This window comes from Vanessa tameamea, chromosome 6 (genome assembly GCF_037043105.1).
Source record: "Vanessa tameamea isolate UH-Manoa-2023 chromosome 6, ilVanTame1 primary haplotype, whole genome shotgun sequence".
Classification (NCBI taxonomy): Eukaryota; Metazoa; Arthropoda; class Insecta; order Lepidoptera; family Nymphalidae; genus Vanessa; species Vanessa tameamea.
The window spans coordinates 6,372,968-6,387,734 of record NC_087314.1 but is presented as its reverse complement, the minus strand read 5'-3'; the positions used below and the strand labels follow the sequence as shown (position 1 = coordinate 6,387,734).

Genomic DNA, 14,767 nt, shown 5'->3' with positions numbered 1-14,767 from the left:
TCCTTGTTTCATCATTGTATTTGTATGTTCAGGATGTAAGAGATTTCAATGTAGTTTCAACTTTCATATATAATAATCTTATATTTATAATTAAATAACAACATTATGATTTATAGCTTTACTTCAAAATTAAGTGCGAATGCATATCAGTTTTTTTACACTTTTACTGGAATTTAACGTAGTGACAAAATTATTTACTACAGAAAGAGCTTACTGTATCTCCAGAACTACAAAACAAAGTAACAATAATACCATTAAATCTTCTAAGGCAAAACTAGAGACATTTTCTTCTTTGGGATACTGTAATGGGTCGTTGAAATGTTTATAGCAACCGTTTTACGTCCTGCGAGATACAAATCTTCGATCTCAATAAATTTTATTCCCAACAAAGATTTATTTATCGTTTTGCTCCATTGACAACACATCAAAATTTAATCTCCTAATTGAAATTATATGCAAAGTAAATTCTTCAAGTCGTATAGAAGGCCAAATCCGAAACCCGAAATCTTAAACATTCATATTTCCTGTTCTAAATAATTCTCAATTCTCAACACATATCCGGGCTCGGAGATTGTATTCCGCCCAAATTCTGCATCACCATAAATCAAACGCAAGCAGTAATTTCAAATTTTAGTATTTATTCCATGATGAGTAGGTATAAGCCATAATTAAAGAAAATATAAATGATTTCGTAGAATTTTAAATTTGTAATTATAAGATTCATTTAAAATAAGGATTCTTTACTACATACTTTTTTCAATTATTATTCATAAAGAGTAGTTACAGTAGTAATAGTAATAGTTCTTATTTATATTATTCCAATTACAAGAGGAACAAAGACAAATAAACAACATTTGACATCGAGTTGGGGCGATATCATTGGATGAGAGCTTGAATAATCTATGATGCTCACTATGGATTCGCGAAATAATTAACGTTTGGAATGTGGATGAAGCTTGTATTTGAACTTTGAATGTAAAATTAAAGTGGATACAAGTACTTGTGAGTAGAATAATTTTGTATTATAAATAAATATATATTAATCAAATCTCTTTGTAGTGCACAATATAGCATAGCTATTACCAAATCACATCGAATACGTAATAAAGTTTATTTATCTTTATTCCTTCTTCGATAGGATCGCTATTTCATAAATTATACCACTCGCTTTTTTATGCATTATTTTATATGTTTCTTACCTAATCGGAATTATTTTATTTTTACGTGGTGGTAGGACTTTGTGAAAGCCCGTGTTTGTATTCAATTTCAAGTTCCACTCACTTATCCTATCATATTTTGCAGCCAAACAAAACAAAACACAGTATATTGTGCTCAAGTTTGATGTGTAAAGTAAGCCAATGTAACTACATGCACAAGGGACATAAAATCTTAGTAACCGACGTTGGTGGTAGAATGGTGTGCTTCCAGCGGTGACTGCTTGCCATTCAGTAGTCCATTTTTTCGTTCCTCTAAATATTTTATATTTTTTTTTAAAATTGATAACAATCGCTATATCATTTTACGGTGTATCCAGGCATAAGAAGCAGACCCGTTACCTATACACGTCAATCAATAGCAATAACTACTCAATATGAATTACTGAGAAATTTTGAGAAAATTACTACAGAAAAAACGATAAATGTGACTTTATACTAAAAAACACAGAAGGTACTGTACGCACGGCAAAAATGTTAACACTACAGTTGTATACTATTATTTGTGTCGAATTAAATTAAATACCAGACTAATTGACTATAAAAGCATTAAAAGAACTAATGAATTATGATTAAATAATTGAACACTACTTATATTGTTCCTAAATTATTATTGTAATAACTAATTTATACCTTGTTATATTTTTTTCGATATTGAGCCTACGTTTTCAATAGATTTTATTAGTTTATCTTCTTTACGAACTATGATCGTATCCTATCCATAGAGATTTTTATTTTCATTCAACATGAAACATATAAGTACCAAGCGGGTACCAGGTGTGAATATCCATGATGAAAACCTCGCAAACAGTAGTAGTGGGAATAAGTTATAAAAATATATTTGAAGACAAATTATTTTTTATGTAATTCAAAGAAGTAGTTTATAAATGAAATTTTATTATGACATTATTTTGTTTTATTACATTTTTACTGAACATCATTTTTGTGCCACAAAATAAACACCCTATTTTAAACTGTACTACGACGTTTATGTTACGTTTCAAAATTAAAATAACAAAAATACAATGTTTGAATTACGAATTTACATTAAATTCCATAGTTTACTACAAAAGTTAAACATTTGCTTCTCGAGGTTGATCTGATGGTTTGAAAACTAAATAATAATTATTTAGCTTTTATCAACTTTAAGTCAAAACAAATAAAAAAAATTATAGCTGTAATTCTTTACAGTATGTCTCTAGAGAAACTATTTTGTTGGGACGCTAATTAAAATTGTATTATATACACAATTTAATCCGTAACCAGCAAGCGGCGGAAAACAAGTTGACACTACTGACAGCCTTGTCATAATATGTCAAATAAACTAATGTCAATGTGATAACAACTGATGATAACAAATTAAAGTTATAAAACTTTATTTTGATAAGATAATTTAAGAATAAAACGCCAATCATTAGTTTAACATATTCACAAAAGTAATTTTTACTATTAATATTAAATACTATAAAAAATAGATCCCCTAAAATGGTTCTCGTTTACGCAAAAACTTTAGGTAAAACTTTTAAACATTTCTTATAAAATGTAATTATAAAACATTATCATAGTGTTGATATATATGTAAGTTTAACAATCTTAATTTTCAGATACAACAACTTTAAGTCATGTCTACATTGATAAAACAAGTGTCGAGTCCCAAATAAAAAATATACTTAACAAATATCACATAAAAAATCGTACGAACTACAAAAAATGGCTATTAAAAGCCGTATCTCTGATTGATTTGACCACTCTATCGGGTGATGATACAAGGTCAAATGTTACTAAACTCTGTGTTAAGGTATGAAAACTTATATATATTTTTACTTTAATAATAAACTTAAATTAAACCACACACCAAGTGTATGTTAAGAGATGATCCTGCTGTATTTGACTACATTTGGAACCAATTGGATGGTCCACAATGTTTTATCAACTACCTACTACATCTCAGATCATCTCCTGTTGTAATATTAATTATATTATAAATAATGAAATCATAATTTTTTTTTAAATCTATTTCATAAGCTATTGTATCATTCGTTATATAATGTCATATGTAACTAAAAAGTGCTAACTTTGAGCAACTATAATAACTAATTATCTATTACTAAGTATTGTTTATAATTCAGCTAATCTTCAGTGTGGGATAAACATTAAGATATTTCAGGCTGCGTATCCACTTTCCTTAAAAGATAGTGCTACTCAGACTGCAGCGGTGTGTGTCTATCCTAATAGAGTTGCCGATGCAAATGATGCTATAAAAAAATTGGGATTTACAGGGAAAATCCAAATTGCGTCAGGTATGTTTATCCTGTCTAAAAAGTAATATAAAAGTTGGTAAATACCCAACAGTTAAGTATAGGCAACTTCTCCTGTCATAAATATCTGTAGATTGGTAGATATAAATTTGCTTAAAAAATCTTCCAATATGTTTGTATTCTCACAAAGTTTGTATACAGAAAAAAAGGATTAAGTGAATTATGAGCTTATTTCATAATTCAAACCCAAATAATTTGTAAATCCATTTATTATATTGCCTACTCTATTTAACTTCTCAACCTGATGTAGTATTTCTACTATTTTAATGAAATAGCATAATAACATTTTATTTCACCTTTGAGGATGTATTTACCTTTTTTTTGTTTACAGTTGCAACAGGCTTCCCATCAGGTTTATATCCCTTGCAAACGAGACTGCTAGAAATTAAATTAGCTGTTGCCAATGGAGCATCTGAAATTGACGTAGTTCTTGATAGAAGTTTAGTTTTAATGGGAAAATGGGATACTTTATATGATGAGGTGCTTCAAATGAAGAAGGAATGTGGCAATGCCCATCTGAAAGTCATCTTGGGTATTGGAGAACTAGGAACATATGAGAATGTTAGTATTTATTATATTATTTTACCATGTTATATGAAATAATACTTATATATAAAATCCATATATATTTAATCAGTACAAAATCTTTATCTGCTAATTATGTGGTTATTTTTTCTTTCTTCAAATAATTTAATTCTGGCAATACATAGTCCCAGTTTATATAACATCATAGATTAATTTATGAAATTAATAAATAATTCTAAAAGTTTTTATTTAACTTCACCTCTTAGTGTTCCGAGCAAAACAAAACATGCAACTGAATTTTTAAATCAGTTTCACACAACCACTGAGCTGAAATTTGCACTCTTGTTGTGTCTATGACAATATCTAGTACACTAATTTTTATTAGTTTTACTTTGTGGATTAATTAAAATAATATTTATAAATTATAAAATAGAGAAGAATCCTAATTTTGTGATTGAAATTATTTACAAAATTATTACAAAAAAAAGTTCAGCTCTCAATAAAATATGCCTAACTTTAAAACAAAATCTTCAACATAATCTAATGCGGAATGTGTGCTTTAGAGCCAGCCAAACCAGGCGGATAGATTACTTGGCTTGATACTACAAGAAAATATTTACTTATTTCATTTTTTTTTTAGATGAGAAGTAGTACTATCATTGAAGGAGTAACTATTTTTTTATTTATTTATTGGAAAAGTTACACCATCAACTTATCACTAAGCACTTAAAATTAATGTCTGACTTGGGTAACATATAAAGTGATACGTCTTTAAAGGTGTAAACAACATTTTATTATTTAACAAAAATCTCGATTTTTAATAGGCATGTGCATAATAGCAATATTTATTAGGTATTTCATAATATTATGTTGTATATAAAATTAATTGCTACTTGTTCTCATAGGTGTACAACGCGTCCATTGTATCTATGATGGCAGGCGCTGACTTTATAAAAACTTCCACCGGGAAAGAAGCGATAAATGCCACACTACCCGTAGGCTTGGTGATGTGTCGAGCTATTCGGAACTTTTACCAAATGACTGGTACCAAGGTATTTAAAATTATGTTACATTCACTACTTTGTAAAAAAATTAACCATTTTATACGTTATTTACTTTATTATAGAAAAAAAACTTCTTTTACGGCGCTTTAACTATATAGTTTGAAGAATATATTTATGTCAAACTATTTCAAAATTACTTATTTTTCCTTATTTATTTAGTATGTATACAAAATTAATTATTTATATTACACAACAACAAAACTAAAAACGTGACGTAGCTTATCGCTTAGACAGCGATCTCTTCTGGGCGACCTTTACAGAGATAAGACAAATAACGTTGGGGCTACTGGGGGGTGGAAATAATTTTTATCAAGCCAATATTTTACGATCGGCTTCTAAGTTTAAAAAGAAAGAACTGTTGTAGATGTGTCATTGAGATGTTACCAAGTTGAGCAAATAACCTTTAATGCTTCAGCGAACATTAAATGACCCAAATCAACGATATAGGTAAAGAAATTGTTGACCCTTTTATCTCATTTTACAATAAGGAAAATTGTTAAATACAAAGACTCAAATTAATTAATTTTTCTGTGTACATATTTTCTTTTAATACAAACAGCTTATGTTTATTTACCTGCGTAAAAAAAAAAGTTTTTTTTTAAATTATTTATACTACTAACATAGCTTAATTATGACACATAAACTTTTGTTAACGTTGTTAACGCATTGCATGCATTTTCATTTTACTTCCAAAGTTTCTATTAGAAGTTCGCCGAAATTCAAAACGTATTTTTTTCACAAATCCATAATGAATACCATAGATTATACAAGATCTTGTCAATTCAATCTCAAAATTATTTATTTTTCTTTGCTCCTTTGATTTAAATATGCTAATGGCAAAAATAAAAGCCATTAAACTATGAATTGAATTGAATTAAAATAAACGAAAAAGACGACTTTATTATTTCTTAACATGTTATTTAAAATAATTAAGGTATTTTTATTTTCGTAGGTTGGATTGAAGCCGGCTGGTGGTATAAAGACGTCCCAGGATGCAGTCAACTGGCTCATTTTGATTTACTCAGAGTTAGGTCCTGAATGGCTTACACCTAAATTGTTCCGCATCGGAGCGTCTAGTCTCCTCACTGTTTTGGAAAAGGATTTACTTCAATAAAAACTTTGAAAAAAAACTATTTTTAGTACTTTTATATGTAATGTTAAAAAATGTACAAATTGTTGACTGTGTAATAAACGACGGTGATTATTAATTGATATTATAAGAAAGGGCTGTCAACGCTATCATTCCCGGATATAAATAAAAAATACTACATTTACTGGGCCATGACAAAATAAAGGTACGTTAACCTTTGTTTAAAAAAAATAGGAATGTAAAGTGAAAAGACGTATTAGTCCTTAATGTTTTAAAGAAGATTTTTCAGAAGTTATTAAAGAATTCTGTAAAATGCTCTTATGTCTCATCCCATCCTCTCTCAAAAGCATCCTTCACAATTATCCATCTCTATATAATATTAATATTTGCTGTACATTAAAACACGTCACGCACGAACGTAAGCAGCGTTCCGCGGGCCTTGGACAGCCCCGATATAAGGTAATAAAGGTATATCAAGTTACAAAATGTTAAATATTGTATCGGATAATAAATCATTTTATATTTCTATGATTTTTTTTATTCTTCATTAACAACACTTCTTATAATTTAAAATTCATGTATTTTAATTACTAACGACTTCACCTATTAATATTTTTATGTGATATTATTTAGTGATAAGAAAAAAAAATGTGAAATCAACTATGACAGAAAGAGACAAATCAATTTTAAACTTCACTCGCTAAATAAAATGAATAAAAGAAGTGTAAATAGACATTTAGGTCGTTAGTGTTTTTAAACACATTGGTTATAAAGACAGACGTAAGTTTATTAAATATATTTACAATATCTACATAACACCATATCGTACGGGATAATAATATTATAATTTATTCTTTTTCCGCGGGAACCTCGGCTCGGAACCCATGTTCTGGATCGGCGTCGTAGTTGACGACGCGAAGTTTTCCAAACTTATCCATGTAGCCATAATGACCTTTTACGTGGCCGTCATTGTCGCGCTCTTCGTATCGAAACTGGCGATTCTTACTGAAATTTATAGATATATTTTTAAAATTATATAGCAATAAATAAAACAAAATTATGTTGTTATGGGCACAGGAATCGTGACCGCTAATTTTTTTTGTAATAAAAGACTGCTACATCATTTAAGGAAAAACAACGATACATTCAGGAAATCAATCGTAGCTGTTTATCAAGCTTTTGTGCCCATGCCATATAAAATTAAATAAAAAAATATCTATGCGTTTTTATACAATTAGAATATCAGTTCATAATAATCAAATTTAATTTATAAAATTAAATTAATTAAGAATTAGTAACAAGTTCTAAAATTATCTATGTCTAAATTTCTTTGTCTTTGATTAGCTTCAAACGCCTTCTGGCTATGTATGAGTAGGGTCCATACGGGAAGACTTTATAGTAATAATTAGTATATAGTGTAATTAGTAAACAGTATTACATTACCCTTTTCCAGTGTCGTAACCAAATTGATAACTGTGAGGGCCTTTCATGCCGTGCATTCGAAATTCCGTTCGCTCGCCTTTTGATTTTATACCATGCTTCACTTTTGGAGTGATATGATGTGATTGTTTCAACGCAGCATGATATTCGTCACCTGAAATTTACATTTGACATACACTTATTTTAGTAGGCATATCATACTGATTAAACTTCGGGACCAGTCAACTGCACAAAAGGTATTATAGTATACAGCATTGGCGCACGGCCTTGTTACATATTAAATTAGTATATACCCAATTTTTTCATCTCTTAAAGGTAATCTATATAACAAATTATATTTTGATTCAAAACGATCACTGATAATGTACATAAGACCAATAAACTATTTCGATTACGTCAATAATTTTATTTGAATAACAAATGTCGCTGATGTATTATTTGGTACATTTTAATACAAGCCGTTGGCCGATATGGTAAAGGAAAACGTCGGAAAGCGAACGCTTTCCAATACGCACGTCCCCCAAACTCCTTAATGGATAATGTCCTTTACCCAACAGTGTAGACATCTTTGAACAATTATCTACTATACCATAAACTTACGTTTAGGACTCCTATAATTCGTTTCAGAAGCTTCTTGTTCTGCTGGAAGAACTTCTGTTAATGGTTCTTTAGTTCCAGTGTCCAACTGTAAAGTTTTTACAATTAATGTTTATATTAACAGATATTGTATAAGAGTTTATAATCACGTATAGAATGATGTAATATTTACTTCAGCTACTTCCTGTTGTTGCTTTAATTTTCGTTTTTGATCCGACTGTTCATATAAGTATTTTTTTTTAGGGTCGAATGTAGTGTTGTACTCATTATCAGTATTCAAGGCTGGTTTCAATGGTTCGGTTGGGTTTTCATCAGGCACTTCCCCCATGGAAGTATCAGCAAATTGAGATATTGGTATTGGTACAGGCTTGAATTGATTATAGTATTTTTTAGGATACAAACGTGTTGGGTTTATATATTCATTTTTGGGTGGAGTTATATAAGGCACAGGTATCGGATCGAGATTAATCGGAACATTAACAGGATATTTACGTGGAGCTCTAAACGAAGGCAGTGGAATGTCAGCTGGTGAATTATTTAACATATGGTCAATTTCCTCTGAAGGTAACTCTAACTCAACTGAAGGAGACAAAATTACAAAATCATTAGGTGCATTTTCCCGTGGTGGTAGTAAGTTTCTCGAAGGAATAGAATATCCATGCACTCTGTTAATCATTTTGCCTGTTCTCAAATCTTCTCTAAGTTCTTGCAGTTTTGGTCGCCCTTCTTCTTGAACTAACGGAATTATGTCATCTTGTTTTTGAGGTGCTGCTACTATTGGAAGCCAGTCGGTTTGCTCACCTGGCTCTGTGGGCTTATAGTAATATTCGTTTTGAGCATCTGGTGCCGGTGGCAACAAGTAAGTGGCTGGTGTGGCCACTTTTTGATGATCGATAACCTCAGGCTTATGAGGATCAGGAGGAATTAAATAACTATCAATATTCGCTTCATCAGTGACATAGTAAATTGGAATGACTTGCTCTCCATTGATAGGTATTGGACTGGTAATAGTCTCAGCTGTCGTTTCTATTGGTACTTTTATTGCTGCTATAGAAAGAGCAGCTAGCGGTATCTAAAAAGCAAAAGCAAAATATATAATTAGTAATATAAAATGAACTCAAATGAACACAAATCGTTACATAATAAAGTACTACAGAACCTATAAAAATAAAATAAATCACAAAGATTTATTAGCGCAGTAAATGACCAGTCTTACAAAATAAAACTTTTTTTTCTATTGCATCACGTAACGTAATTTGATCGACAAAAGTATGCCACTATAAGAAAAAGGTTTTTTACAAAACAAACAGGAAAAGTTTGCCACTCAATCGTGCAACGATAAAATGGATCTATAGGTCGCTACGAACTGTTGACGGACCTTTATTTATTATATTGACACTGATCAGAATCACATAATGTAGTTTATACCTAGTTACTTTCGTATATAATAAGAAATTATTTGGGTAGTTAAAATATGCAAAATGACATAGTAGGTATTTAATATTTTCTCTGTGTATTCAACATTCTAAACAAAATCTACAAAATTTATACATATCTATAATGAAACTTAAACGACGATTTCCAAATGACCTACATTTTTTTGATAGACTTAACCATAGCCCGACATAATAACGTGAAAACATAGTAAGCTCACAATTTTTATAAATCTACATTCTACAAATATCAGAGAGAATTATTGAAAATAACAAATACAATAAACGGCTCTCAACAAAATTTTCTCAGAAGGTTATCTTTTACTTATTGAACAAAAAACTAAATAACAAGGTAAAATAATACTGCTTAAGGTATGAATAGATTTACTTCAAAGTGAAAATAAATCCATGAAATTATAATTCGCTCTCAATGTCAAGACGAAGGTTAATGTGACTAATAATAATGTAGTCCATTTTTAAAATAGTTGTGGCGGCTAGTGTGAATTGTAATTAGCAATTTGTTGCAGTCAGAATACTATTTGCATACCTAAGTACTACAATATAAAATGATCTTTTGTTGTGCAATTTTTATATTAGTGGCTTAAAAATAAGTTCATGTATGAAAAAATATATAAAAATAATAATCATTATTATTTTAATGAAATGTACAAATTCATAGTAGGTATACAGTGAACAGTGGCACTCGATATAAAAATTGTGAACGTTTCTAATTTTAATTATAAATCCAATTATTATTGATAGAACTTGTATATTTTTTATTATGTTTGTTTGTAAAAGAAAACAGTTTAGTGACATTAGGCAATTCAGTTGCGACTAATTGGAGTTCAACTTTGTTAAGAAATGAATTAAAAAACCTTACTAAGTACTCATAAATCAATTCAATTTTAATGTTCTTAGTTATAGTATTAAATAATAAGAAAATGTAGATATTAAATATATTTTTATTTTATAATAATTTAATTTGACTACAAGCGATTAATAAAAGATAAAACAATATGGGTCTTTCAAAAAAAAAAAAATATTTTAACCTTTAATAAGCAACCATTAAATTCCTCACAAAAAACGAAATCAGTTAAGTACTGTATTTGCAGTATTGTATTTGCATTGAACATTTCCAATATTAGATACGATTTTGCGGCCAGGGTTAATGACGCGAATATATTCACTTTCTAGGACTGTCCTAGAAAGCTGCAACTTTCAAAGACGATCGCCAAAGACATCTTTATAGTAATAATAGAATTGATCATACTTAATATTATAAAGAGAAAGAGTTTTGTTTCTTCCTATTAGCTAATCAATTCAAAAAAAGGCTCGTCGTATAGTTCATAGTTTCAGAAAAAAATTACTGCTAAAAAAAGACATAAGTAGCTGTCACTTCATAAGACATTTCGGAAAATAAAAATTGACATTTTGGAATTTCGACGCATTAAAATAAAGTCCGTGGAGCTTACAATAAGATTGACGGTACTTAGTGGTACCGCTATGTATGGACATTGTTCTTTATTAAAAGTATACTGTATGTTAAAATTTAACTTTTTTTATTGTACATGTAGGCGGATGATGATGGTAAATGGTCACCACTACCCATAAGCATTGGGGCTGCAAGATATGTTACCGTTCTTTACAACACCAATGCAAAAAAACAGAACCGGAAACAATACTGTTTAGCGGTATAATATGTGATATATGGGTAGAACTAGACGGGATGACATAAAACCATCAAAAGAAACATAACCAACCATAATAAAAAATAAATAAACAAATTCCCGACCGATACATAGTCGGCTTCTGCAATGCGAAATAATTTAGCGGTAGTTATTCTGCCAATTGCAAAGATTTCCTATTTCCTAAATTTTGTGTTGGTTATAAACAAAGTTGTCAGCTTTCGAGGAGATCCGTTGAGCCTATTTTATGCGGCATTATAGTTTTATTGAACTATCTCAGCTACCGAGAGAGTTATTAAAATGAAAGTGCAACTAATAGGCTGCGACTAGGCGAAAGACTTACTAAGAAAACGGACAAGTTACAAGTTGAAAAGTCCATATAGAAAATTATCCAGAGACTAAGTTACGTGATAGACATGCGACTAAGAAAGTGACACTTGTTTGTCGGTTTATTATTTAACCAATTGGAAGCAGGCTGATAATTTTATATAAGGTAATCTTGTTATGTCGGTAGTTTTTATCTTTACTATGTAATAAACTAGATCTGTTTTCTGGTTTTCATTTTATACAAGAAAATTTACATTTTAATATTTGTCTGACAAAGCTCACGACTGAATCTATTGTGAATTATCTATTCATACCTTCTATGTACAAACTATTTCAAAACGAAGCTATACTAATGTTATAAATGCGAAAGTAACTCTGTCTGTCTGTTGCTCTTTCACTACCAAACCATTGAACTATGATGAAAAGTGGAAAAAAGCTACTTTTTTATACACAAAACCTAGGACTCTATCACGCGGGCGAAATCTATATAAATAAAAATGAATGTTTGCATGTTAGTTCCTACGCCATTCATCTGATAGTGATGAAATTAAGCAAGTTGTTCTGCGTACACAGAAGGTTCCTGATTCAAAAGTTATGTATATTTATCCTTAAATATAAATGTTCTTGGAGCCTCATTCTTCCGGAGCGAAGCTGGTACGGCAGCGTGGTTTAAATATAGATACATAAGCATTTTTTTCTGTTATGACATTTCTGATTCTCTACTTGCCCAGGTTCAACTTTTGCTTATTTACATATTTTCAAAAATAGTTTTCAATTTAATTTAACATAGATTTTATATTTATGAAGGTTTATTATCAAATCATGACTCCACAACACCGAATTATAAATATTAAATATATACAAAAAATAACTCTAAAATTTGTAACTTCGTCATAGTGATTTATTATATCAACTTAGTAGATACATAAGTATTATTTTATTTGTTATTATTGTATAATAGTGTATTCTAAAACTTACTAAAAATGCCTGCACCCACATCTTGATTTGAACCACCTAAATAATTGTCACAATTGTCAAAATAATGCTTCACTTGTAATTATATTGTTCCACAGCACTTCATTAACTGCTCTCGTGATTATTTACTCTGCTGCTGCGTGCGCGCAGCTTCTATCATTGTAATAATGAAGGCGAACGGCGGTCACGCTTACATTTTATAGACAACCAATTCCGCTGAACTGTATAGGAAATTGACTTTAAAGTTTTGTTTTGTTGACCACCGTTAGATAAATGTTATGGTTCTGACGCATATATTTTTTTAAAGCGACCGGTGCGTAAAATCTCTTTTTTTTAACTAACATAAATTTAAAGTTAATATAATAGGTACCCTATTCGACATAGTAAACTTAATAATAGATGATGTTTTCAATACCTATGTTTAATTGTAATACTCATACCAATAACCTATTTATCAAATATCAATTGTGTAATGGATCTTCAATTTTTCCGAATGTATTTAATTGTATTTTTTTTTCTGTTAAGTATTATTCGTAACGAACTACGATACAAAGTAAATAACAAATTCAACGATTATGATATTATTTCCGAGTTTATGTAATCTATCTTAAAAAGAGAGTCTATTTGTATTAGTAATACTTAGTCGAATTTTCAATGAATAAAACTAATGACAACAAATAAATTATGCATGTACTGTTATTTTCAATTATTTATACCTAACTTGTATTTTATGGCTACAATAGCTTTTGCAGTTGATGTTTCATAAACGTAGGTTATTGCCTAAAGTTATACCTACCGACTCGTTACAGAATAAGCAAATTTGAAACATTATCAGAAGTATAAATATGTCCAAATATATATTTTCATTTTGGTATGGAGCTTTCCCATTTTTATAGCTTCATATTCATGTACCTTTACGTATAGTTAAGTAGACTAGCGCCCCGCCCGGCTTTTCACGATTGCAATTTATTAATAAAGAAAATAAGAAGTACATTTTGCAAAAAAATATTCAGTTAAATAAACAAACGTATAAAACAAATATATCTTATATTTATTTTTTTGGCTTTTATTTGTGCCAAAATGTACCTTATATTTATTTTGTTCTGTTCATTATTTATTAGTTAAATAAGTACCCATTTTATAAATGAGAATATGAATAATAAGTAGTTTCATTGTGAAACATAAATAAAAATGTGTCCACGGTTTATAGATCTAGATTTGGATAATTTTAACTGGCAGTATATTGTTGTGACAGTCGGTTATTTTTTTTTTTATAAAATAGGTAAACAAGTGCCGCCCCACCGAAGACGACCGAGGATCAGGCATCGGTCCTATACGCTGCTTCTCTGGATCTATGCAGCCCAGGATTCTCTCTAGCTTGTAAAAAGAAAATTGCTTTGCAAATAACCAATTTTTTAGTATTTTTAATAGACTTTTGTCTAATTTTGTAGTGATTGTGACTGTACCTACCTTATAAGATAGATAGATAACATATTATCGTGGAGTTTTCTTTAAGCATTGTTTTGATGTATCTCTTAAGATCTAGGCAGCCAAACGAGTTATGTATACAAACCCTCCTAGTTTATCGCCATATTAAAATTCCTTGAGTGTTTGAGAAAAAAACGGAGATACAGTAGAAGCAGAAAGCGAATTTGCTTTATACTATTTATAGATTACTTATTATATACATTCACACTTATATGTAGCTTATTACGTCATCATAGTCGGAGCGCAACTGTCAGCTCAGGCATTTTTCAATTTTCCAAACAAACGCTGCTGAAACAAGGAAAAAGATTTAAAAGATCTACAGTAAAGTCAGCGACAACATATGTACATAATTTATACATACATTCTAGGACATTCCTGTTAATTTCTTCAGGATCACGTTCCCAACTCCGAGGCAATGTCGGACTCCCCAATGTTTTGCGGAGCGGGCAGCTGTGATATTACTTGTCGCTTCGAAACATCCCAGACGCGCTCTGTTGGATCGATTTACGGTCTGGTACGCTTGATAAAGTCGACACTTCGAGTTGGCCAGACCAAGTGACGAATCCTAAATTCTGTACCTACTGTCGCTGTACATGTACCTATACCGCTAG

At 30.1% G+C, this 14,767-nt stretch overlaps 2 protein-coding genes across 2 annotated transcripts; one reads left to right on the top strand and one right to left on the bottom strand.

Moving 5' to 3' along the window:
* Positions 1-2,547: 2,547 nt before the first annotated feature.
* LOC113393545 (deoxyribose-phosphate aldolase) lies at positions 2,548-6,332 on the top strand. The gene is made up of 6 exons (XM_026630495.2): positions 2,548-2,727; positions 2,819-3,012; positions 3,382-3,514; positions 3,864-4,093; positions 4,963-5,109; positions 6,074-6,332. Exons 1-6 carry the CDS (start codon positions 2,700-2,702, stop codon positions 6,233-6,235), a joined length of 894 nt encoding a protein of 297 aa, XP_026486280.1. The 5' UTR covers positions 2,548-2,699; the 3' UTR covers positions 6,236-6,332.
* Positions 6,333-6,992: 660 nt separating this feature from the next.
* On the bottom strand, positions 6,993-12,907 carry LOC113393544 (uncharacterized). The gene is made up of 5 exons (XM_026630493.2): positions 12,672-12,907; positions 8,421-9,320; positions 8,252-8,336; positions 7,655-7,805; positions 6,993-7,216 (listed from the first exon to the last, which is right to left on the bottom strand). The coding sequence occupies exons 1-5, from the start codon at positions 12,690-12,692 to the stop codon at positions 7,060-7,062; spliced, it is 1,314 nt and encodes a 437-aa protein (XP_026486278.2). The 5' UTR covers positions 12,693-12,907; the 3' UTR covers positions 6,993-7,059.
* Between the last annotated feature and the right edge of the window lie 1,860 nt (positions 12,908-14,767).